This window comes from Rhinoderma darwinii, chromosome 12 (genome assembly GCF_050947455.1).
Source record: "Rhinoderma darwinii isolate aRhiDar2 chromosome 12, aRhiDar2.hap1, whole genome shotgun sequence".
NCBI lineage: Eukaryota > Metazoa > Chordata > Amphibia > Anura > Rhinodermatidae > Rhinoderma > Rhinoderma darwinii.
The window spans coordinates 64,282,121-64,310,084 of NC_134698.1; the positions used below are offsets into that span (position 1 = coordinate 64,282,121).

The following is a 27,964-nucleotide window of genomic DNA, read 5'->3' on the forward strand; positions in this document are numbered from 1 at the left end:
CTATGATCTTGTCCCTGACATCCTTAGAAAGCTCTTTGGTCTTGCCCATGTTGTAGAGGTTAGAGTCAGACTGATTAATTGAGTCTGTGGACAAGAGGCTTTTATACAGGTGACCATGTAAGACAGCTGTCTTTAATGCAGGCACCAAGTTGATTTGGAGCGTGTAACTGGTCTGGAGGAGGCTGAACTCTTAATGGTTGGTAGGGGATCAAATACTTATTTCTCTGTGCACAATGCAAATAAATAGATATCATTTTGACTATGTGATTTCTTTTTTTTTATATATATAAACTATCTCTCACTGGTAAAATTAACCTAGCCTAAAAATTCTAGACTGTTCATGACTTTGACAGTGGGCAAACTTACAAAATCAGCAAGGGATCAAATACTTATTTCCTCCACTGTATGTGGTGGAGTGTTTCTTATCAAAGGCACTTGTAGTATAAAAGTAGCCATGTGGATCCTACTGGACCCAAGGAGAGGGTAGTTGGCATTTGCACTGCCCCCTTTGAACCTTAGGGCAATATCCTCTTCCAACTTCACTATTCTTTTACATTTGATGGGAAGAAGGTAGGATGATAATTAATGTGGAACCAGGCTCAAATCAGTATAACCAAATGGGACCCCTCTATCCTTCTTCTACAATTGAGAGGCATGTCCAGCATGGCACTTTGCACTGGAGCAGCGTCAATTATTTCAATAGATGGCCTACAATTCTTCATAGAAATAAATGTAGGTGTAAGATTTAAGGTTTAGGACCCTTCATCAAACTGTTGGAAATAAATTAATCTGGAAACCCCTCCTGTATTTAAGCCAAAAACACCCTTAGCATTATATGGGCATTATTGAGAATCTATCCTGATGCAGCTTTACCATTGTCTTGCACTACATTTTCGATGTGTTTATCATATTGCAACTAATCGTTAATTCTCAATACATTTTGTCATCGACGACATGCCTTTTTATCTATATTTGAGTGACAATATGGTATTTTGACTACTAATATCCTAAGTTCCTCTGTGTATGTAGGTGTTTTTCATGTTACAATTAACTGTACATGTTTAATGTCCAGATAAAAAAAATGTTGGGCTTAGAGCAGTTTCACATCTGAATTGGTCTTTCATGTTGTTCTGCTCCATCAAATACCGTAAACGCTGTTGTACGACGGACGCCACCGGTGCCCGACAGAACCCATTGACTTTAAAGGACTCCGTCGGGATGTCCATGGTTTTACCGGAAACCATAGCGCAGCATGCTGCACTATTGTTTCTGGTATTTTCGTCCAGATCCCTGATGAAGGTCCCTAACCGAGCCTCCAACGCAGATGTGAACCGGCCCTTAAAAATAGTAGCAAACTTTCCGTACAATACTGCATGTTCTAGGTTTTTTTCAGTCTCTAAAGCAGTTATTACCAACCTTATTACTAAGGTGGAACCCCTGGACCATTTCCTCTTAGAGGGAGCTCACACTTACATTTTTACTTCAAAAAAGCTTGGCGCAAAAGTAGATATAGTCTTCTATACTTCTTGCCTTGCGGCGTATTCTTGCTGAGATGTGTTGACTGTTTTGCCAAGCTCCTTTTTGCACCGTTTTAAATTGAATTGCCATCTCTACTGTAAAAGTGACAGGTTGATGCGTTTTTAGCTGCCTTTTTTTTTTTACGTGTTTTCATCGCATTTTTTGACGTGTAATTCGGACTCCCATTGACTATGGGAATTAGGTGTGTTTTACGCACCAAGAATTGTCCTGTCACTTCTTTTTTTACACAACGCATTTTTAAAGACGCGAGAGTAAAAAAAAAAACGCGTTGTATGCACTACAATGTGTTTTTCTCATTGTCAATGGGAAGCTTAAAGCAAGCGTTTTTCGGTGCGTAAAACGTGTCAAAAACGCGTCAAATACAGGCCGTGTGAACAAGGCCTAATAGTACACTACTTTACAAGTTTCTGAAACAGATTGTACATGTTTATACAAAAACTTTTTCCTTTGTCGTTGCTCTATGATTTTCTTTTGTAGAGACCGGCTGCTTTTAAATCACCTTCCATTTCTTTCCTTTTAACAGCCTAGTTTTTTTTTTTTTCCTGCAATGCAGCAAAATGTTTATCTTCAGAACCACAAGTAAAACCCTGTTGCTTCATTTAAGTAGATCGTTACAATGACTTCAATTGAGTAATCGTAGCTTCACTGTGATAATGGCGGCTTTCAGATTCCAGAGATTGAAGAAATTGCTTCCAACTCATACGAAACTTGGAGAAAGAAAGTGTGGAAGGTGTGTTGACAACCAATATATCTATGTACATGAGCTGTATATCAAATCTATCTAAATCTAAAGCAAAAATCCATGCGAAACTAAAATGTTATTGGTGACAGACCATGATGCTGGACCCCAACGATTCCTAAATGCTTTGGGTAGAGTAGTAGATTGTATATCTCTGACACCATTCTAACCCCACTGAAATGTTACTGAAACTTTGCTAATGAACAAACCCCCGAAATATTATCTCAGGGAACATGGATGCAGAAATAAATTGATCATCTACTAAAGTATCATCCTTGGATGTGCCATATTTACAAAAATCCCAATGGACAGATACATGTGATCAAAACTTTCGATGCAAACATAATCCCAGAGATCACCTCTCCGTCATTTATATATTCTTATGGAAACCATCACTTGATTAATCATTATGTGCAAAAACGTATCTATGTCCCTCGACAGGTCAGCTAACCCCCCCCCCCCCTCCCCCCAGCAGGAGATGTGGCTACTTTTGCTTAGGTTCAGTCACCAAACGTGGGGGTACACACTGCGGGTATTTAGGTAACTGGGCCAGTAGAATTACGCCCCCCCCCGCACCTTGAACAAGATCCACTGATCCTTCCTAGTTGTGAGGAACCTGGTGACAAGTTTGGAGTAGATTAAGGGCTGCCTTTGCAGATAGGCCCCAGAAACCTAGGAGTCCAGAGTTGAATGAGCCCAATAAGCAATTCGGATTATAATGGTGCATTCCAGCTACTTGGACCTCCTAACTCTTTGAAAAAGTTCTGAACCTACAGATGTAGCCAAGTTTATCTTGACTCTGATAACTTGCTGCAGTGTGATATCGCACAACAAAAGCCATTGACAAAGTCCAGTTAAAGTTTCTTGCCACTGTGTATTTACTGCATTAAGAGTCAAGATAAAGATGGCTACATCTGTAGGTCTACTAGCTGATAAAAGCGACTACATGTGTAGAAATGTAACACAGCAAGACGTTATATCGGTATTTCTATTTGATCATCGTGATCACAAATAAAGCAACAGGCGTTTTGGAACCCTTTTTAATTCGACATTACTTCATGTTGACTTGCAGCATATAGTTCTACAGTGACTCCATGCAATACATGTTGAGAAGATATTTATTTCGCTCTGTTGTCCAACCAATGGTTACAAAGTCAAAATTCTAAGTTGCCCTTGTTTTATTGACGTGACTAGCTGTCCATGTCATTGGTACAGTAGAAAATTGACAAGCTCATACTAGCATTCAAGAATTTCTCTACATACATATTAGTATTGCCACATGTTCATATTGAAAAATGCTGGAATTTGGATACTTTTTATAGGTAATATATTTAATGGTTGTCTTAAGCCAGTATCCAGTTATCACTAGTTCCTATGGGTGTGCAAGTATCAAAAGTTTCCTTGGTACCCATAACAACATACCCAAGTTTCATTGTCTAAAATTCACTGGGAAAAATGTAACCAGTCTCTGGATGTTTGCACTATGAGGCCAGTTTTGGACTGTGATACACTGGAACCCCTAGAAGAAATACTCCCATGTGGGGTTATTAGAAGTGTGATGTCCGCCATTGCTTGTTATGTATATACTGCATGGTATGGCCACCAGAAACCCACCTGATAATCTGTTCCACAAATGTGAACTTGACCATGAATTACTCTGCTGGTGCTTTTATGTTTTGTCCTACTAAACAGTATAATATTGGGCCTCATGTATCTAAACTGTAAATGGGGAGAATTGGCCTTTTTGCACATAGTACCCAGCATCTCGAGTTCCGTTTTTATAATATTTCCTTTAGGGACAATCTAAGAAACCAAAGAAAAGACCCATTGTACAACTACTTTACATTTGATATGTCTAGTAGGACCAACACATTGTACTTTGCATGTCTCAAATAGCTGGTGAAGAGTAAGAACCAAGTCCTTTCATGCCTTTGATTGGAAACATATCCAGAAACTAATCTTTTGATATTTAGGGAAAAACATAAGAAAATGCTATAACTTCTCAATCTGGAAGCATCTGGCTATTTTATAATGGACTAGAACTTGTACTCTTATTCTAAAAATGTGCCAGGCTTGGAATCCCTTCATGTTACCTGCCTACTGCAGATCAAAATTGGACCTATTCCCCTTCATCTTTATTTGTTCATCTAAGTTGAACGTCATTCATGTATTCTTTTGTATTGATGGTTAGAGTAATCTCATTCCATTACATGCAATGGGACTCTATGGTCAACGTTAAGCTGGCCATACAATTGAGAGAGCTGTTGGCCGACATCATCTATTTTACCCAACTCCGCCATAAATACACACACTCAGCTTGGCCAAGCGTGCATGTCTATTTCAATGGCGAGAGGAGAATAAGCCACTGCCAGACCATTCTGGCACAGGCTTATCTCCCATAGGAACAAAGGATCGGGCATGGTGAAATCCAACATGCCCAATCCCTCTTTCAGCTGCCATGAAAGAGCCAGGTGACCACATACACATTAGGTCATGGACCGATTCCACCAAGGTTGGTGGGTTTGGACAACGTTTATCTCCGGTGTATGGCCAGCATTAGTGTACTTGCTCATAAAATATATTACATATAAAAGTAGTGAAGAATGATGACGTTTTTTTGTTCATTAGGCTAGTTATTATCATGACATTTTGCTATTTACAGAAAACATTTGAGAAGAACAATTCACAGACTGCATATTCATTACCATCTGGTATATCTTGTATCATAGGCTGTTTAAAGATGCCTAATCCATTAGAACTGTCCAGGCTCCAGTATTCCCATTATATCACGTCACCTCTGTTCTCTGACTGTATGTAAATTATTGCACACTAGAACAGAATATTGCAAATAATTGTTCAAAGCTAGGACATATGACGCTATCACATTAGAGTGATCTTTATTATAAAATGAGCTTTTGACTGCAATAGCTCGAGTGGGTATAATCTGAGTACCAGTGAAAAGTAGAAGGTAAACTCGTAAATCTGATTTGCCGCAGTAGTGTTACAGGTCTACTTCCCACCGTACCGGCATGTGAGCACTGCAGCCAATCACGAGCCTCAGTGGTGATGTACCGTACATACTGGTATAAACGCTATGACATGTACAACAAGTCATTACTGCTGCAATATAGACAAAGACCACGAGAGCATCAGCGCTCGAGCGACTGGGGATTTAAGTGAGTATGGACTGTTTTGTCACGTTAACACACATCATTCTAGTAAAACGGCGTGCCAATCCTTAATGCCTTGATATATCATGCATGACATGGGCACATTGATCATGATTTGCCATGTGCTGAGGTCACTTACTTACCCAAAACAAAAAATCAAGTATTTTTTTATTAATTAAATTTTTTGGCAGATTACGGATTCCAGCATGCGAACGGAAATACTGTGGCAATTTCGCAACGTATAACAGTAGCAGCAAAGTGGACGAGCTTTGATCATCCAGACACTGCAGAAAAATCTGCAGAAAAACACGTGGATATTGACCTGAACTACAGTATGTTGATTTATCTTGCGTAAACGCTGAGAAGTTTCCGCAGCATTTCTGTCCCATGTACAGGAGGCCTACCACTTCAAGACTGAGGGTATGTTCACACGCATTGACCAAAAACGTCTGAAAATACGGAGCTGTTTTCAGGCGAAAACAGCTCCTGATTTTCAGATGTTTTTTGAACTCGCGTTTTTCTCTGCGTTTTTTACGGCCGTTTTTGGAGTTGTTTTTCAATGGAGTCAATGAAAAACTCCTCCAAAAATGTCCCAAGAAGTGTCCTGCCCTTCTTTTGATGGGCCGTCATTGTACGCACCGTATTTTGACAGCGACGCGTAAAATTGAGGCTCGTGGGAACAGAACATCGTAATTCCCATTGAAAGCAATGGGCAGATGTTTGTAGGCGTATTAGGGGCATTTTTTCAGGTGTAATTCGAGGCGTAAAACGCCCGAATTACGTCTGAAAACACTGCGTGTAAACATACCCTTAGTCTTAAGGTCTAATAATAAGATATGCTACATTCATGAACAGTTTTACGATCCAACAAAATTATCAGTATTTAAGAGATTATGTTAAACAATGGACTTTGACAAGTTCAGGAGTTCTTCAAAGGAGATATTCTCTACATAGTTGGCAGAAAAACATTTCTAGCGGGTAAAGCTGTGCCCCAATGGTCAACAATGTCATGCTTGATTGAAATAATATGTTCACATCACATGTCGGATAGATGAAGAGGGACTAAAGGCACAACAATAGGTAATTTCTATTACTAACATGTAGATAAAGAATTCTAAAGTATTACAAAACTTTTTTTTAAATATTCTTAAATTCATATCCACTATTGTTTCTTGCATATCCCAAGTCACTAAGGCTAGGTTCACACCAACAATAGTCATAATATACGCTAAGAAATTCTCCAGACCCATATGTGTAATGTACCTGTAGACTAACATTAGATGGGCCGGTTTACATTGGTATACTTTTGCCTCAAATGTGTAGTCCACTTTCTAATAAAACTCTACAGGGAGTCAATGGAAGATGTAAGCGAGTTCTATAAGCATACAATTGCATACGTTTTGGGCAGCATTCTTCAAATCGCCCCGATAAAGCCTAAACCTGGCCTAACTTGGATAATGCAGACTTTCACCTATTTTGTTTAGAGATGGACATTACCACTTTTATTATGTTGTCCATAAATCTTTCCAGACCAGGAGTAGAGAAGGCCAGGTATAAATGTTACAATTTCACGGTTTATTACTCTTTTTGCCCCCTTCTTTTTGTTTTTTTGCTACAAACCTCTATTTTGCATAAAACGTTACATTTGCTATTCGTTTTCAGTTCATATTAATTCTATGGGACTCCATGATACAAAAGTGCATCAGTTTACATTCTTCTTTATCAGTTCCATTATATTTTTTTCACTTGGGTGGCAGATTAAAGAACTGATGGAATTTCATGTCCGTTTGACATTTTGTTTCTTGATCCATTTAAAGGGGTTATTTTGCTATTACCCCCCTTGTACATATGCCCGGTTTGGACATATAAATGTCCGGTGGGGGGGGGGTGGTCAAGCTTAGGACACCGCCCCCTTATGTAGGGTAGGGAGACACTAGGAAAGAGAGGCTCCTGGTCTGGTGGACTTGGCCGTGCCATGTATCACATGGTTGCCCATTTATTTGAAAAGGTACTATGTAATACAAAGTTTCCTAGATAAGGCCCTGTTCACATCACGTTTTTGGGCTAAGTTTAACGTATACGCTGGGAAAAAGCTCCCATCGTATATGTTAAACGTAGGCTGTGATAAATGCCTAACTGTGGCATCTGTCACCATAGACTATAATGGTATCTGTTTAAGGAATACATCATGAAAGGATATTGAAAAGCCCTTAACGTATACGTTAAAGTTATACCTCTGACGTATGCCACACATCGGAATACATCACCCATAGGCTCCCATGTTACAAAAAAATAAAAAATGTATACTGTGCAGTATACATATTTTTTTATTTTTTTTAATTACATTTTTTTCAGGATGAAAAAAGCAGAGTCTACTACGCTATTCCATAATTTAAAAAAAAATGTATACTCCCGTATACCAGCCGCCCCTGACTGAGGCCAAAAGGGAATACTTTTGGCCTCCATCGAGCTCATAAAGTCCTATAAACCCGTTTAGCACGTATTCTAGATGGATGTGAAGTGAACAGGGCTTAACATCCGCTTAAGGGGCAATGTGTGGATAGACACAACTTCACCTGGCAATATCCGCTCATTGCAGGGGGAGATAGATCTGTTGATTTGCCAAGACAGATTTTTTCCAGAATAGGGGTTATTTTGTTGCTACCATCAGGATAAAGAATTACAAAAACTTTCCTAAAATGCTGTAAAATCCATATACACTGCTTCCCGCAAATCCCAAGTCACTAAGTCTAGGTTCACACCACATTTGTGGTCAACGTACTGTGCCAAAAATAAGAAAAATAAGCAAACAATACAAAAAAAGTCTCCCTGACCTTACCTTTTATTACCCATTTGGTTTGCAATGACTCCTGTTTGAAATATCCATCACCATGTTTTCATTGCTTTTTTATGGCTAGGGCAACATGGGCTACTTTATTGCTGTAAATCTGCACCCGAAGTTCTGAAAATCCTGAACCATGGTGAATTATACCATAACATTAGTAGCATCACAAGCCAACGTTGCTTGGGATTGAAGACATGAACCACCATGGTTGAAGGTCATCTGGCATGCTGGTATTGTGGTCAAAAAGTCGCCCATGAAGCACTAGCCTAGCTGTGTTCGTATCTACTATGTACATCTCCTGCATTTTTTACAGCGAATTCTTACAATGTAACTTGGTACAAAAAATAGCTTGCTATAAACCATATCACACTTGCACTAGAAGGACTTTGCATATCAACACGTATCATTTCACTGTTGTATAAAAAACAAACATGTACAAGACAGCATGCTGTCGACCTCAATGCATGAAAATCACTACAGGGTGTTATACAGCTGGCTGATGGCAGAGACATTGCAGGAACTTTCTTTCTTGCAAAACTGTCATTGAATCCCAGGGTGTTTGAAGAAGTTCCAATCAAAATTCATCTTCTGAACTGTCCGCCAAGAGCATGACACGGTCTTGCATGCTGTTAAATTCTCTCTGCTGGGGGATACAAAACAATACCAGTCATTAACCTGTGTCCTGCATCCCGGAACATTGGTCTAGTAGTTTGTGGTAGGGGGTTGCACTCAATAATCAGCTTGGAGATATACTGTATCGTCCAGAATGAATAATCTGAGGCTTTTACTTACCTTTCTTTTATGTCGTTTGAAGCCGTTTCTCCTGCGGCGGTTCATAATCTTTATGCTGTACAGAACTCCGAGGATAAAAAGTGCTCCAGCTATACCAACTCCCACAGGTACCAGCATGCCTGACATGTATCCTGCCTGCATGGGGAAATAGCAGCCACATAAATATTCAGTATTCTGTCTCCCTGGTACTATTAACCCTATGAAATCCCAAGATTAAAAGTAATACCGTACACAGCCCAAACCCAGAATCGCATTACGTTACAATTTCGTTATTCAACATCTACTTAAAGCTTTGTTATAAGTTTATTTCAGTTTGGTATTATCTTACATTTTTGCTTGGCTAGGCTTGATCGCCCACCTCCATATTTTATTTACCTGGGGTTAAGTGATCTAAAAAAATTGGAGGATTCTGCTGGCCTTTATCATCGGAATAGAGCTCTGTCATGATCTGCACCTTGCTCAGTATAATTAAATACTCCCTTAGTCTAGTAAAATATAGCAAAAGGAGTATATATTTATAAAGCACTCAAAGATTATGAGAATACTCCATGCAGGTGATGAGGGAGCCAAAATCTAGAGCAGTGGTCTCCAACCAGCAGCTCCCCACCTGTTGTGATACTACAAGAGCTGGAAAGCCACAGGCTGAAGACCACTGATCTAAAGAAGGCCAAGAGAACCCCTAAGATCTCCGCATTAGAAGGTTGAAGACCACTGATCTAGAGGAAGCAGGCCAGGACAACCCCTAAGATCTCCGCATTAGAAGGTTGAAGACCACTGATCTAGAGGAAGCAGGCCAGGACAACCCCTAAGATCTCCGCATCAGAACATCATCATCATATCAGGGGAAAAGCTATATAAAAAATATGCTTGATAAGTCTGAATAGCCCATTCTAAATATGTATGAGAACCAAAAACAGACCAATATTTTTGTCAAGCGCATAGTTATTGAAAGCATTCTAAATCTAAGATATGTCATCTCGCCTGGTTGCAGTGGAGTCTTACAAATATATTTGTGAATACCATTAGTATTTCTTATGTAGAAGGTACTTTTACAAGGACGTTTATGGCAGCCTCTATTAAATAATATTAAAGGTAAACCGCAGAACAAACCATTAGGCTCAGCGGGAAAGATTATCAAAATGCAATGGACCATCAAAGACCGATTAAGTATACTGTGAGCTATATGCAGTATTATCAGCACTGGTTAAACAGCGCAGGACTCTTTGACAGCAGTTTTTTCCCTCACTTGCTCTAGAAGAATCAAAAAGATGGTCCAGTCTTATTGTGTACAACACCAATACTGGTAACAAGTACTACAGGTCCAAAAATGCCCATAGCTGCCCAGTGCTTGGGGTATATTCAGGGTAGGAAGTGACTAACTCCCCTTCTATTTCTTGCTGGTGTCAGAAGTACATTAGATGATCTGATGGGTGGATCTATAGGTATGTGGAATTGTTTCTTTTTGTTTTTTACCCTTTTAAGTTTACTATAGTTTTCCTGGTTGTATTATTTTCTTACACTCTCCCCCCCCCCCCCCCCCCAAACATTTGCTGTGATCACATAAACTATATGGGTATAAACAGTATCTTTAGCTGCCTGATCTAAATGGAAACCCCAAAGATTGTCACCAGGGTTTCCGCAGAAAAAATAAAGGGCATTCCATTTGTTGAACACCCAAGTTAGTATTGACCGTGGTGCTTATAGGCTGCAAATAGCCTGAGTTTTCTCCAATGTCCACCATTACACAGACGGTATAGTCTCAATGACCGCCTGGTTGCTGTGGTGCTGACCTAAGCCAGCTACCTGCAAATACATTGGACATAGAAAATGTTCATGCCTTTACATCCAAATGCATGAATGAGTTACTGTTCTAATGTGCCCTGTAAAAAATAAATTCAAATTTTTTAAAATCTCCACAATTTAACTTCAGTGCTTTATGGACATGTTCATCCTTCATATTACAACATAGAATATTCAAGCTACTGTATCTTAAAGGTCACCTTTGCTTCAAATATATGCTATGTCATATAAAATAGATCTTAATTCTGGTAAAATGTCTGTAATGTGCGTTAATGTATACATTTTTTCAACAGCTGTCATCTATGCTTCTCCACACAATAATCAAAGAGTATAATAAATCTTCATGATTGCACACTACGAAGACTATGAGTGCGTATAATGCTATATCGGAATGTTAGGTTTATGAGATTTCTGCCATAAAATGAAACATTATTTTACAGGTCTGACAATCATACGATCTAACTCCTGTTCTTTGTCTTCTCTTCATTATAAATCACTACTTGTAAGTCTACAGTGAATAATAATGATATTGTATTTAAAAAAGATTCTTAAGATAAAAAGGGGGGATAAAAAAGAGAAAAAAAAAACGGCGCTCCTCTAAGGTGATATCGTTCTGGTATTTGTAAGATATTGAGTAACTTAATGAATGGAGCTCACCTTGGTGAGTTGTGCAATGTCGCCAGCACAACTTAACTTTGTAGCTTGTACACGCTTGATCACACTGTGCTTGCCTCTGGAGCCATAACCGCATGGGGTGAATTCGTGTCAGGAACTCCTCTCCTTGCGGTTTTGAAGTAATGCAGATTAGGAAGAAAAAGCTGCTCCTCTGAACGGGCGCTCAGGTGTGGTTTGTACTGGTATCTTCACAAAATCGTCAGGGTGTATTTTCAACGATTTTATTATATGCCTGATGAAGACCACAGTGCGTGGTTGAAACGCGTTGCAGCAATCAAATTTTATATTGTTCTTTTTTAATAATAAAATCGTTGAAAATACACCCTGACGATTTTGTGAAGATACCAGTACAAACCACACCTGAGCGCCCGTTCAGAGGAGCAGCTTTTTCTTCCTAATCTGCATTATTTAAAAAAGATGAATGTTTTAAATTAAGTTAAAGGGTTAATAAAAGGGGGTGCCCCATCTACCAGCCGGAGCGGAGAAGAGCTACAAAGAGCGTCTCTTGTTCTGGCTGACCTGGTATGTCCATGGCTTATACAAACAGACCATTGATTTAATTGAGAACTGTGTAATGCTTCATTTCCCCTGCAGTGGCGCTGCAGAGAGATTGAACACTTGCTCCCAGGTTCCCACATAGTTTACAGCTGATCGCCGGTGGTCCCAGTAGTGAGACACCCTGGGATAAGCTGGTTATTGGGAAACCTTCTATGAAAAAAAGATTGTCCAAAGTGGACAACCCCTTTTGAGTAAAGCTCTACTCTTGTAGAGGTTTACTTTGAGCTGCCTTACAAATCTTATGTGATCTTTTAAAACCAATGGGTTAAGAAAACCTGCAGTCAATTTCTGTCTCATTTGCTAGAAAAGTCCAATCCTCTTGGGAACCCTTGGGTTTAGTTCAACCACCGAGCCCACCAGAAGGTCTTGGAGTGGCTACTATGATGCACTGAAATTTAGCATTGATGTCCCATCATGCCCTGCCCCTATCCACTATTCTGGACATTCACAAGGTATGGGTGCAAGTGCTCAGCCAATGATTGCTTTCTTACCGCCTGGCATTAGCAGAGACTTCAACAAGCAGGTCCCTACATACTAATGTTGGTGGAGTGATCAATAGATTTTCACCACCTTTTCTGTAGGATAGTGGCTGACTATACTGGTTTTCAATGAAGCATGGAGAGCCAGCATAGTCACCCAGTGGCTACAACTCCTGTTGCTAGGCAACAGCTCAAACTCCTTTGTGGTCAGCCTACCAAAACTATCACCTTTTCACCAGCACTTTCCTTCATTATACATCCATACAACAGACTCTTTAAGACTAGACTGAAATGTTAATATAATAACCCATGTTTTATACTTTCAGTTGTCCTGAAACGTTCATCATATATTACAGACCAGTCAAAACCAGTGACGGTGAAGAGATTAGGCTCCTCTTATCATCAGGAACCCCTGTCATCAAAAAGGATGTATTTCCAAGAAAGAAAAATGTATCTTATATTCTCTTCCATTAGGAGTGACTGTGGGCCAGGGAAGTCTGATGAGAATCGATGAATCTTGATAAGAAATGGTTAAATGTTGCTGTTCTCTCCAGGGTTCGCAATCCGTTAACCTTGAAGACTGTGATGTCATTTCTGACACTGATAGGATTCTTGCAGACAACACGTGGTCTCCGCTCCTAGAAGAACCCTTATCCTTTTGCTCTAGGGATCTAAAGTGAGACAGGAATATTTAGCCTGCTCTTCTCATGACATAACAAAATCACCTCCCTAAGGACTCGGGACAGTGAGTGACATTGTGAATTAGTTTACTGGAAAAAAAATAAAAAAGCTGGTGATCTCTCATAGATAAAAGTCTAAAAATACAACCGCCAGATAAGGAAAAAGCGTGCATGGTGTCACCATCCATTAACATTCTCTTCCTCATTAGTATAAAACGGGATCAGCCAGATCACCCCTTCTTCTTCTTTCTAGGGTCAGTGAGAACTTTAGGTGTAGATGACAGCATCCACTTGGAACAGGGGCTGGTAGCAGGAATATGTTAGAATTCACAGAATTCAAGAGGACAAAAAAAAAATGCTTTTTTTTAATGAAAACAGCGCCACTCTTATCAATGGAATGTGTGTGGTACTGCAGCTCTGCCCTATTTACTTGAATGCAGCTGAGCTGCAATACAAGACACAGCCCATGGTCAAAAGTGGCGCTGTTTCTGGAAAAAAAAAATATTTTCTAATCTCACAACTACTTTTAAAAAGGAACAGTAATATAAGTTGAACTGGTTAAATTACCTGAATAGCGCTGTCTCCCTGATTCCCGCGTTGTTTTTTACCTGGACCTCGCCATCTCGGGGATATGGCCCACTGTTATGTTGGCTCCTTATATGCTAATTTTCTGTAGTGAGCCAACAAAGTGGAGCTAGCTTCCCTCACTCTGATGCGACCAATCTGTGCGAGGCAGCTTGAGGGTTTGTCACGCCCTGTTGGCTAACTACAGCAAATTAGCATATAGGGAGCCAACACAACAGTGGCCCATATCTCTGGAACAGGGGGGTCCATCTGAGGGTTTTTTTAGACAACGCGGGAGTTGGTGTATTCCTATAGCAGTTGGGAGCCTTGTGAACGCTCCCTGCCCTGCTACAGGAAGATTTCTATTGAGACCTGCCTGTGGCAAAAAAAATTTGGTTTCTTTCAAATATTTACTTTTTTTTAAAGGTACTAAAACATAACAAAAACTATATTAATTTCGCTGTGATCGTACTGACCCGCAGAATAAAGGCAACGTGTCATTTTCACCGTACAGTGAACGCCATAAAAACGAAACCCATAAGAAAATGGAGGAACTGCTGGTTTTTTCCAATTACACCGCATTCAGAATTTCTTTCCAGCTTCCCAGTACATCACACATAATATTAAATAGTACCATCCGAAAGTAAAAATTGTCCTGTAGAAATTAAGCCCTCATATGACTGTGTCAACTAAAAAATAAAAAAGTTATGACTTTTTAAAGGCGGGGAGGAAAAAACAAAAGAATAAAAAACGAAAATGGGTCTGGTCCTCAAAGGGTTAAAGGGATGAACATGTAAAAAAAAAAAAAAATAATAATAATGCCTCAAAGCTGTAAAAATTCCATGCTAGATTTCTCTTACATGTTACTGGGTAAAAGAGGAGATTTCATTAACGCAGACTAGGTGTGGGGGTCGACAATGCACTAGGTATTTGATAGGAGGAGATTAATGAGGGTTGACGCACGTTCGTTACGAGGGCTCAGTCTTGATCAATACTTAGGAACAATTCCACTTGGAAAATAGAAAACTGGGCTGTGGTGACAGTAAATCGAGAAGAAGAATTGGAAGATAATATCGCAAACGGGCAATCACAAGAACCCAAAGAAGCATAAAGTAGCCATTATAAGGGCGAGATGACTGGTAAGCTACATGTCAGCGGGCGTCTTAATGGTGTTTTGAATTGTATTTTACTTTACTACTGATTTGTCTGCTTTAATTTATAAGCTATAAGGGGAATAATATAGCCCAGGACTGATCTGGCGATAGCCAATACTAATTCTTAGATGTATTTACTGTACTTTAGCCCTGTATTTGTGAATAAATGTAAACTGTTCATCTTCTGCTTCTTTTGTATGGTTTGTTAGACACAATAGTAGAATATATAATATGTACTTCAAAGCAAAAAAAACAAAAACTGTGCAGCCTTCTGTATCTTCAGGTTAGAAATGATGGCCAAACAACACTCAACTAGGGGCGCAACTGCATTCACTTAGGCTTTATCCACAGGTGTTTACATTTTTTTAACATAAGACATTAGCAAAAACAGAGGAAAATAAAAAAAAAATCTTGAAATTTTTGCAAAGAAACTTTGCAAAAACATCCTGTGTAAATACAGTCTAAATCACTGAAGTGCCAATACAGGGTTTGAAAATTAGCTTGCCAAACACTGTATATTCCCATGTAGGCCAAAACAGTAATTGAGTCCTATCTATCTATCTATCTACAGTATCTAATATCTATCTATTATCTATCACATTGAATATCTATCGTATCGAATATCTATCTGTCTACAGTATCTATCGTACCTAACTATCGATCATATCTTTCTACAGTATCTAAGTTATATCTATCTACAGTATCGAATATCTATCTACAGTATCGTCTATCTATTGTATCGAATATCTTTCGTATCGAATATCTATCTACAGTGTAGGTGTACATACAAAGTATATATAGGGGATCACCAAAGGGGTGGTCCAGTTAGTGATTACGTGTATATCGTACAATGGCATCGTATACATATCCAATACAGTGTAAAGATAAAGTGGTACGTGGTAAAAAAATATACAGAGTACAATATGCAGCAAGTGAATCAGCATAGACCGTACAAATAATACATAAAATACATTTAATTTCTTAATTGGTGCAATCAATGTACATTAAAAGACTCACCAATAGGAATCCAGGAGGATGTAAGCTAGTTGAAAAAATAAAAAACCGACATTATCCTGGCGTTATAAGCGCTAAACTGCACCTATCCAATCCGTAACGGAGTAGATGAGACAGCGGACGCCTTCTTGGAAAAGGGTAGGTACCCTTGTGAACTGATTGCACCAATTAAGAAATTAAATTTATTTTATGTATTATTTGTACTGTCTATGCTGATCCACTTATTTTTTTTACCATGTACCCCTTTATCTTTACACTGTATTTGATATGTATACGATGCTATTGTACGATACACACTTAATCACTAGCTGGACCGCCCCTTTGGTGATCCCCTATATATACTTTGTATGTACACCTATTGTTTTCTTGAGAAAGGTTCACTTGTGTTGAACTGAAACGTCGCCTTCTATGGAGTAAAAGTTCTACACTTGATTTCCCCCCTGACATCCCAGAGTGCTGCCGGTTTTGTACTTTAAACATGGAGGATCCATAGCCTGGATCCTGAGGCTTGCACCCAATCTTTTACTTTATACAGTGTTGCTTTGGACTTTTTGTTTGTTATATCGTATTAAATATCTTTTTATCTACGGTATCTATCTATCTATCTATCTATCTCTCTCTATCGTACCCTTCTATCTACAGTGTCAATCGTACCTTACTATCTATCTACAGTATTAAATATATATCTTTATCTATAGTATCTATCTTTCTATACTATCGTTCGATCTACAATAGTTAATGTACCTATTTATCTACTGTATCCGATACAATGCATTCGGAAAGTCTTTGGACCCTTTCCATTTTTTCACATTTAGTTATGTTGAGGCCTTGTGCTAAAATGAAGAAACATTAAAGTCCCCCCCCCCCTCATTCCGCACTCAATACCCCATAATGACAAAGTGAAAACAGAATGTTAGTAATCTTTGCTAATTTATTGAAAAGGAAAAATGAAAATATTGCATTGACATAAGTATTCAGACCCTTCACTCAGTACTTAGTTGAAGTACCTTTGGCAGATATAACCGCCTCCAGTCCTCTTTGGTATGATGCCACAAGGTTTGCCCGCCTGGATATGCGGATTTTCTGCGATTCGTCTCTGCAGATCTTCTCAATCTCCGTCGGGTTGAATGGTGACGTTGGTGGACAGTCATTTTCAGGTCTCTCCATGGATGTTCGATTGGGTTCAAGTCAGGGCTCTGGCTGAGCCACTCAAGGACATTGAGTTGTCCTTAAGCTACTCCTGTGTTGTCTTGGCTGTGTGCTTAGGGTCATGGTCTTGTTGGAAGGAGAACCTTCAGCCAAGTCTGAGGTCCAGACCCCTCTGGATCAGATTTTCATCAAGAATATCTCTGTACTTTGCTCCATTCATCTTTTCCTCAACCCTGACCAGTCTCCCTGTCCCAGCCGCTGAAAAACGCCACCACAACGTGATGCTACTGTCACGATCACAGGGCATGTAGACACACTAGGCCGCACCGCCGTAGCGGAGAGGCAGCTGGTCTAGTCACAGTCTATACAAGAGTCTATAGCAGTTCGTAACACACGGATACCTGGACTAGTCCAGACAGTGGTCGAGGCTTCATCATGGATGGAGGTGGGTGCAGCAGGTTGCACCAGACGTGGCGGATAATACTAGACGTGGCAGACGACACTGGACGTGGCAAACGACCGCAGGTGCTGTAGGACACGACTCGAACACGAATAGGCTCAGGAACAAGAACACCGCACGGGATACAGGTAACAGGGCACGGGTAACAACTGGAATGGGAAAACACTAAGGGACCATTTTCAAGACTAACAGGGGATATACTAACAACACTCAGGCAAGGATTAGAAGGACAGGGCCCTTCTTATAGTCCAGGAAATCATGTGTAGTTGATAATGATGATTTCCAAATGTGAGAGCGCTGGCCCTATGGGACACAGCGGACCAGAGCGGAAGTGAGCACTGGCGTCTCCGAGGAAGGAGATGCGAGCCAGCGCTCACAGACCCATGGCTGCGGCAGTCGGAGAATGAGTAAACCCGACAGCCCGCGGCCATGGATGCTACAGCTGCCACCACCATGCTTCACTGTAGGGATGGTATTGGGCAGGTGATGAGCAGTGCCTGGTTTTCTCCAGACATGACGCCTAGAATTGATGTCAAAAAGTAAAATTTTGGTTTCATCAGACCACAGAATCTTGTTTCCCACAGTCTGAGAGTCCTTTTAGGTGCTTTTTTGTAAACTTCAGATGGGCTTTCATGTGTCTTCTACTGCCAAAAAGTCCAGATTGGAGGAGTGCTGCAGTGATGGTTGACCTTCTGGAAGTTTCTCCCATCTGCACACCGGATCTTTGGAGCTCAGCCAGAGTGACCATTGGTTCTTGGTCACCTCTCTTACCAAGGCCCTTCTCCGCCAATTACTTAGTGTGGTGGGGTGGCCAGCTCTAGGAAAAGACCTGCTTGTTCCAAACTTCTTCCATTTAAGAATTATGGAGGCCACTGTGCTCTTGGGAACTTTCAGTGCAGCAGAATTTGTTTGTACCCTTCTCCAGATCTGTGCCTCCACACAATCTTGTCTCTGAGCTCTATAGGCAGTTATTTTCTCCTCATGGCTTGGTTTTTGCTCTGATATGCATTGTCAGCTGTGAGACCTTATATAGACAGGGGTGTGTCTTTCCAAATCATGTCCAATCAAATGAATTTAAAGAGGCTCTGTCACCAGATTTTGCAAGCCCTATCTGCTATTGCAGCAGATAGGCGCTGCAATGTAGATTACAGTAACGTTTTTATTTTTAAAAAACGAGCATTTTTGGCCAAGTTATGACCATTTTCGTATTTATGCAAATGAGGCTTGCAAAAGTACAACTGGGCGTGTTGAAAAGTAAAAGTACAACTGGGCGTGTATTATGTGCGTACATCGGGGCGTGTTTACTACTTTTACTAGCTGGGCGTTCTGATGAGAAGTATCATCCACTTCTCTTCAGAACGCCCAGCTTCTGGCAGTGCAGATCTGTGACGTCACTCACAGGTCCTGCATCGTGTCGGCACCAGAGGCTACAGATGATTCTGCAGCAGCATCAGCATTTGCAGGTAAGTAGCTACATGGACTTACCTGCAAACGCCGATGCTGCTGCAGAATCATCTGTAGCCTCTGGTGCCGACACGATGCAGGACCTGTGAGTGACGTCACAGATCTGCACTGCCAGAAGCTGGGCGTTCTGAAGAGAAGTGGATGATACTTCTCGTCAGAAAGCCCAGCTAGTAAAAGTAGTAAACACGCCCCGATGTACGCACATAATACACGCCCAGTTGTACTTTTACTTTTCAACACGCCCAGTTGTACTTTTGCAAGCCTCATTTGCATAAATACGAAAATGGTCATAACTTGGCCAAAAATGCTCGTTTTTTAAAAATAAAAACGTTATTGTAATCTGCATTGCAGCGCCTATCTGCTGCAATAGCAGATAGGGCTTGCAAAATCTGGTGACAGAGCCTCTTTAACACAGGTGGACTCCAATCAAGGTGTAGAAACATTTCAAAGATGATCTAGAGAAATGGAAGGCCCAAGAGCTAAATTTTAAGTCTCAAAACAAAATTCTGTTTTCGCTTTGTCATTATGGGGTGTTGAGTGCAGGCTGATGGGGACATTTTTTTATTTTAGCACAAGGCCTTAACATAACAAAGTGAAAGGGTCTGAAGACTCTCCGAATGCACTGTATCTCTCCATAGATTGTATCTATCTGTTTTTCTCTCGCTACAATAGCTTTGGAAACAAAGTAAACTTGTTAGCACAAAAAAAAATTTTTTTTCAGGAAATAAATATTTATGAATCTATTAGTGAAATAGATTTTTTTGTAGAACTTCAGCTATCATGTAAAACTATTGTCCAGTGGGAACCTTGAAATCTTCATATCTCCAGCCCCCAAGACCTGATTCTTCTGAATGTCCTGTTAGATCCATCACTGCAGATTAATCTGCACTGCACCAAAATGATCTGGGGCTGATTGACTAATTATAAAGTCCAGGCTATCGATAAATGTGAGTAAATGCAGCGCTTCTCATTCAATTCTCAGCATGTGCGTGTGGCCCTGATGGACTGTTTGCTGTGCTTTACTAAATTCCCCCCCCAAAAACCAGTGCAATAATAGTGTGCAAGGGAAAATAACAGGCACGCTGCTATGAGTACTAACATAAGGAGAGCTTAGAGAAGACAACGGCTTTAACATATGGCGTTTCCTGCCAGACTTCTGAGATAATAATGTTTAAAGGGACACTACATCTAAAAAATGTGGCGAATCTTTAACTTTAAAAACCATGTCGTTTTTAAGCCCAACATTCGGTGCTGTAACTTTTTTTATGTATAATAGTCAGAGCTCCAAATCAATTACATTGCCAGAAATTTTTAATTTCTGTCAATTTTTTTTTTTTTCCCGCTAAATATGAAGGTGAACATTCTCCATCTTGGAGCCATTTAGAGGAGGTATATATAATCCTTAAGGCTGGGTTCCCATGGGTCGGATAAGCTGTGTAAAAACCATGCAACATATCCGACCTGGAACCTGCAGCACATTCCATCTGATAAACATTGTGGAGCGGTTTTTCAGCCAGAATTTCAGCGTAGAAATAAAAAAAACAAACGCCCATACTTACCTAGGCTTTTGTTATGGTGACGTGTCCCTCCGTGGCTGTCTGGTCCGGCCTCCCTAGATGACGCTAAAGCCCATGTGACCACTGCAGCCTGTGATTGGCTCCAGTGGCCACCTGGAATGAAACGTTATCCCAGGAGGCCGGACTGGAGGAAGAAGCAGGGAGTGCTGGGTAAGTATGAATTTATTTCTGAGTTGCGATTATTGCGGCAGAAACGCTGCGATTCTGCGGCAAAAGTCGCAACACTTGGTTTTCTGTTGCGGGTTTTGTATCCCCATTCAAGTCAATGGGGAAAACCCGCAACGAAAACGCAGCATAAATTGACATGCTGCCGATTTAAATTCTGCACCGCAGGTCAATTTATTAACTATCACGCTGCGTTGTTTTTTTTTTTCGCAGCGTGGGCATGAGATTTTAAAAATCTCATCCACTTTGCTGCTACTGTAAATGCTGCAGAATTTCCACGCAGAATTCCGTTGCGGAAATTCCGCAGCTTTTATTCTACATGGGAACCCGGCCTTACAGGTCTAAAAAATGTAAGCACTGTGTTCACAATTTGCAATATACATCATGTTAAATAAACCCAAATGTCATTCTCCCTACTTGGTACATAAGAGGGATGTCTGTGTCCTCCACATGAATTTTTGAAGGGGGATTTCCTGTTCGTCCTTGGGTTCAAGCAATGACGTAAGGCAATCACATAATACAAAAAAATAACATTTAAAGAGATGCTACTCAATGAATGTGATTACTGGTACATGGAATAACTATTTGGAACTATAAAACCTGTATTGGCGGTGTTGCATTTAAAGGCTATCTAAACTTTTGCAACCAATTTTGCATTGCTCCGTTGAATTTAAAATAAAAAAGAAGCCTCTTTACAAATAGCCTTGATTAAAAATATCCTACCGTTTTGTGTCTGCAGTTCAAATGCAAACCTATGTGTCTCTATAAAACCAATTACAAACTAACCATGTGTGTAGTCAGATCCTGCCTATTGAGCTGAATGCAATGGCTATGCTTTTTAAAGATAGAGATACAGTAAAATCCCTTTAATCTGGTGTTAACATAAACTAAAGGTGTCAGATTTTCAAATATTCTGGATTATTGGACAGTTTTACAACCGTATATAAAATTTACTTGTACGAGTATTGAGCTTCCAAAAAGACAGGGCAAACATAAAATATCCTAACCAGGGGAGTCTCACAATATAACTCCTGGTCTTCTGAGATGCCAAATTATTGATCAGGGTGTGTGCAAAATAAAGTGCTGGACTATAAGAAACTCTGGATTATTAGATACCGGATTAAATGAATGTCCTTGTATAAGGTAATTGTGTGTTCCATTTCCTGCCATTATTTAATATACCAATTTGACCTCAACTATTTAAAAAATGTTCCCTTTAAAATTTATAATATAGAATAAGATAAGATTATATAGAAATGCAATTTACCTTATCTTTAAGCTTTTCCATCCAACTTCTTACTAAAAAAGATAAACAGAAATAACCATTAGAAAAACGAGAAGCAAACTGAATAGCCAAGTAGGTGCAAAGGATAATAGACAATGTACTATATATAAGCAGCAAACCTATAGAGTCCAGGTAGATAAATGAGTGCAGCTAAGAACAGTGGTGTCGCCCATGGGTAACCTCTGTCATATGGCGCCTTTGTACGGCAATGTACTAGGCAGCTCTCCTCCTAAAATGGTATTTGATGGAGCTCGCCATTTCCTATCCGTGAAATAAAAATCCATGTATGCCTCCATATGAAATCAGAGGCATACAGAGTTACAGTAGGGTGCCATATACCTCTATGGGTGTCGTATTACGGCTCAGTACAACTCAGCCATAATATAGCCATGTACGGATGTAGCCATCTTTATCTTGACTCTGATAACTTGCTGTGGTGTGATATCACACAACAAAAGCTATTGAAAAAGTTGCTCAACGCTGTGTATTTAATGCGTTAAGTCAAGATAAAGATGGCCACATATGTACATGAGACCTAAGGGCCACAAATTTTGCATTAGGGTGTATTAACTCTTGTGTTCTCAATTCTGATCACAACTGTGGTGCTAACAAATCAGCACCAGCACGAACGCCATGTAGAGAAGGGGGGAAAGCCACAGACTTGGTTTAAGTTTATTGAATATCAATGTCATGAAAGCCTCCGGGGTACTGAAGCTCATGTGCTTCCCACTGGGACACGCTTTATCCTTTCACTAAATGCAAAGACATGATTAGGAGGAAAAGCTCCCATTGTGATAGAGGCAGCGTCTTCAGCCACCACCAGGCACTCCAGCTCTCTTTTGAAGAAGATATTAGCGTTCTGTTAATATTTAATATTGCAGAGATGTTCTTTTTGTTAATAATACCCCGAGGCTGTTGAAGACCTTAAATACAGCTGTGACATAGCGCTCGCTGCGGAATAATCTTCCAGTTGTATACACAGTAATATGATGTTCCATGCAGGTTAACAGCAGTAGTTCACACACGGAAAGTAATCTTATATATGTTTTCGAAAGTTTGTTTGAAGCCCGATTTTTCATTGGTTTAAAATCAGGGAATAGCTATTTTTGATTGGACACGTGTTCCCCAGGTAACGATTGCACTGACAGGCTCCGCCCCCTATTGATGACGTGGCAGGCCATAATTGGCTGCAACATACATCATTCCGTTCCCGCCCCTCATCCACCACTTCGTAGTTTAGTCTAGGAGCACTGGCTTAGGACTTTTATTTCCTATAGGGAATACATTTTTTTGGAACATGTGATCATAGTGTTAAGGATAGTTAATGGTGCTTCCAATAACATTGGGTCCGGTGTCACCAGTATTCCACCCGTACTTACGGATCCGTTTTCTCTGCACTAATCGGCAGCCCCTTCTCTCTATCAGTGCTGGAAAGAGAGATGGGGCAGCCCTTTCGGGCAGAGTTCCCGCAGCGATTGAAAGTAAAAGAAGTTCATACGTACCGTTGTCTTGGTGACGCGTCCCTCTTGACATTCAGTCCGACCTCCCTGGATGACGCGGCAGTCCATGTGACCGCTGCAGCCTGGGAGGCCGGACTGGAGGAAGAAGCAGGTAAGTTAACTTTTAATACTCTCTAATTATTATGCGGGTCGTTCTCCCATATAAAGTATGGGAGCACGGTCCGTAAAAAGCATAAACAGGACATGTCCTATCTTTTGCGGAGCCTTTCTACGGCACGGATACCTTCCTGTAAATATACAGGAAGATGTCCATGGGCAATAGAAGTGAATGGGTACGTAATTACAGATGAATTCTACAGTCGTTTGCATGGGGCCTTACAACACATAATTGGGTATTTAAATAGTGAGCTTTTACTCTATCTATACCGTAAGTCAACCACCCAAGCAACACTGGGTATAAAAGCTAGTTTATATAGATAGATGATTATTTTGGTGTGTAAGACTAATGGCCACTGAGATGGTGCATTGATAAGCATAAGATAATGTTAATAAAAAAATACAGGTATGTTCAAGCTCTGCAGAATGGAGTCAGTGGTCCTTCAAATGTAAAAAAACATATAATGTGTTTGAAAGTACTACGCGTTATGGCTCCGGACTAGAGCCTTCATCAGGTACAAGCGATAATGCAAAAAAAAGCAGTGTACATATGGCAAAAATAATTGGTAAAAGCGGGTTACGGCAGGGTTAGACATGACGTTACTGGGATAAAGTGTATTAAGATCCAAATGACAGGTAGATGATGGAGCGTGGCCAAATAAAAATTCCATTCAGTTTTCTGAATAACAATACTATATAATGCCACCATCATAGACTGCTGAAATAATACACTGTACAGTGCATTTGTATCAATGCCGCACAAAGTACTCAAATACTTACATACAGTGAAAAAGTAACCGCTTCATAAACTAGTAACCGTAAAAGTTATGTAAGGCCCCATGCACACGAATGTGCTTTTGCGGCCGCAATTCCCCCGAAAATCCACGGGAGAATTGCGGCCCCATTCATTTCTATGGGCCCATGCACACGACAGTGTTTTCCACGGTCCTTGCATGGCCCAGGAGCCTGGACCGCAGAAAGAACGGACATGTTTTATTACGGCCGTGTTCTGCGGTCCAGGCTCATAGGAAATAATGTACGCGGCCATGTGCACGGCCCGCGATTTGCAGGCGGCTCGCGGGTGACACTTCGCCCCGTACCGACCCGAAAATCACGGCCGTGCACATGGCTACGGTCATGTGCATGAGGCCTAAATCTTCTAAAGCGATTTTTTTTAAATAGATTTTTAATAAAAAGGTCAATCTGTGTGTTTTGTGCAACTTTGATTTGTTTTTATTAAAAATTATTTTTACTTTAAGAGATACAACTGCTTTGTATTCTGTTTACAGAGCAGCTGTATCATGTGCTAAGACCTGATTCCGTCAGGTCAGTGGGACTTGTGGGTTCACTGTCAGCGGGTCCTCACCTGTAATCGATCACATCTAAGTTATGTACTTAGATGTGATCAGTAACAGGTGGATCCTGCGTGTCCGAGACACAAGGACCCACTCACACTGAAACAGTCAGTCCCGCAGACCTGACGGGTACAGGATTCAGCGTAAGATACAGCTGCTCTGCATACAGAATACAGAGCAGCTGTATCTCAAAAAGCAAAAATAATTCTTAATAAAAACGAATTATAAAGTTGCACAAAACACACCGATTTTACCTTTTTTTATTTTTTTAAAAAATAGCTCAAAGGTTTGCATAGCCTTAAATGTAATCAGTGGTGGTAAAGTATCACGCCATTGGTAGCGCCCCCTTCAGCAGGGACAGTGGGTGTGCCTTGTGAAACTGCACAGGTGATGCAGCGATAATGACTGGCGCTAGCCACATACGAGGCATGTGTCATTATATGGTGTCTCCCAATGGCACCGTACTATGGAAGTATACTATCTCTTCGTAATGCGCCATCTGATGGAACATCCCACAGAAAGAACCTCGGTATGAAAACAGAGGCACACAGTGTGACCACATAGACTTCTATGGATGCCGTTATTCACCTCCTTAGAACTCCTGTAGCTTGTGTAAATGCCATAATATGACCGTGTGCATTTGGCCTATTTAAGTTCATAGCAAACAACAAAGCAGAGGCCATGATGGAAAATCTTTCTATGTAGTTGCCATTGTATCCATGTCGAAAAAACATTTTGTCGCCGGATAAGACTTTTTTTTTGCTTTTCCCTGAAAGTCACTACAAAAAATTATGTTCAAGGGGTTTTCTCACCATAATGTTTTATAACCTATTGATAGGAACAACATTGACCCCACATTAATCCATGTAGGCCGCCAATCCTAAAAACGGGCCCACTCTAGTCCCATTCACTGGGCAGAGTGGGCTGTAAATGTGTAGTCTCTGGAGGGTATTACAGAGACTTTCCAATGGATAGGTCATAAAATATTATTTAGAAAATTTAAGTCAATTACCTTCAAGACGGAGACTGCTCAAACTCCGTAATGTCCCTATAGGGACTGCTCTATAGGAAATTCTGTACTTGTCCATACACATCCATACAGTGATCCCATAGACCTTTAACGCACACAGCTCGTCCATGGACTCTATGGACATACATGCATCGCTGCAATATTCAGTTTCAGCTTTGATTTAGTAAGAAATGAGATCTTCTAATGGTCTTCTATAATTTACCCCAAGAAGTATCCTATTCCTTGATATATAAGATCAGCCAAGCAATATATAGCATAAATAGATATAAATATACGAATATATAAATATTTTATTTCAATGTGTTTTATAATGAGCGCTCAGGACCGCTCTGTATGCAAAGTACTTCACAATATCAGAGACCACCAAATCCATGGAATTATTTTCTTACACGCGTCAGTAAATTGACCTTCACGTCATTATGTGTATGCATATTTGTAACAGCTGAATGGTTTATGGGCCACAGTTAGTAAAAAATGAAATAAGTAGCATCACAATGTTCTTGGCAGTAAAAAATAATAATAATTTTTTGTGAACAGACACCGTAGAAGCACATTTCTAGAGAGAATAAGTAGTTGATAGTCTTCAAAGGCCAAAAATGTACCAAAACTCCTGCAATTCTGACTAATTCTTTCCTTTACTAATATACCTGGCTTATAATAAATAAAGTAATTGTCTACGTCAGACTGATAAACAATTGTTAACATTGTTAAATATCTACAAAAATTAATTTTAATAAGCGAGGTTAACAAGGCCTCCAGATTTACATTTCCAGGAGGCAAAACAGAGGAACGGCACAATGCAGAGTTTTAAGAAAAGAAGCGCTGGAATTATCAATACAAATATTTATGAAAACGGATATGTCAGGAGAGGTGGCAGGTCCTTTTTAAGCTACAGGTTTCTTAACGTAGCCATCATTTTGGTCTATGTTACAGTCGTATATTTCTTGCCACAGATGGTAACAGGCAAATATCCAAAGAAAAAGAGACAAACTATTCCTTTGGCGCCATGTTCTTATATTTTGTTAAATGTCATTGTACCTATAACTTTCAGCACATCCCACCGTAGCATTGATGACTTGACTAGAAGGTCAATGGGTATATTGCTTAGCTACAGTAAAGGACCTATTTCCCACATGGCATTGAGTTACAGGAAGCTTAGCTTTCAGTCTTCGCACCCAAAACAAAAAATGTTTTAGGCAGCAAGGAATAACGGAGAGAGAGTTCGACCTTGTCGGTGCCACTTGGATGAGAGATTGTCCTTCCATTATCCTTCCATCTGTTGACCTTCAATAACCCCCCACAAACCAATTATGTAATGGAATTAAGGCGGCATCTTGCCAAGAGGAGGGCATTTCGTATAAATCTAGATTTACCCGCTGATCGGGTATTTTTATATATTTTTTTCACAAACGACTACTAACATCTTTTTTGCATCTGCATTGGCTTGCAATTCTGTGCAACAGTTATAGGTGAATAACACAAAATACACATTTTAACAGCAGCACATCGTGGAGCGCGCTCCATACAGGAAGAGAAAGCTATAGTTGTTCATACTCCTATAGAATGCAACTACTTTACTTGTAATATTACACAGTGTGGACAGACATGGATATAATTGTTCAATTGCATGTCTTGTACCAAGCACCATGTATCCTACCTATAGCACTGGAGACACACATCTTTCCTAAACTAGTCTATGATGGTCTCCCTGTGCCATGGTGGGGCTACCAGAGCATTGTTTTTACATGCTGTACGGCAATTGCGCATTTCAATAGAAACCGTTTTAAAAGCGCTTTAATATCACAAACTTGTACCATCCGTAAAAAAAATTCGTTTTTGCTCAGTGGTGTGGCT

At 40.2% G+C, this 27,964-nt stretch overlaps 1 protein-coding gene and 1 long non-coding RNA gene across 2 annotated transcripts in view; one reads left to right on the forward strand and one right to left on the reverse strand.

Annotated features, from left to right (window-relative positions):
* LOC142664349 (uncharacterized) overlaps positions 1–13,589 on the forward strand; it is a 103,187-nt gene extending 89,598 nt beyond the window's left edge. Inside the window, exon 4 of the long non-coding RNA XR_012851271.1 lies at positions 12,924–13,589. This is a non-coding gene — a long non-coding RNA (uncharacterized LOC142664349). The remainder of the gene's footprint in view (positions 1–12,923) is intronic.
* Positions 3,305–27,964, reverse strand: part of ARMH4 (armadillo like helical domain containing 4) — a 117,557-nt gene continuing 92,897 nt past the window's right edge. The window contains exons 6-8 of the mRNA XM_075843401.1: positions 22,092–22,123; positions 9,086–9,220; positions 3,305–8,936 (exon numbers count right to left, since the gene is read on the reverse strand). Of these exons, the coding sequence (XP_075699516.1) occupies positions 8,868–8,936; positions 9,086–9,220; positions 22,092–22,123 (236 nt within the window). The 3' untranslated portion in view covers positions 3,305–8,867. The remainder of the gene's footprint in view (positions 8,937–9,085; positions 9,221–22,091; positions 22,124–27,964) is intronic.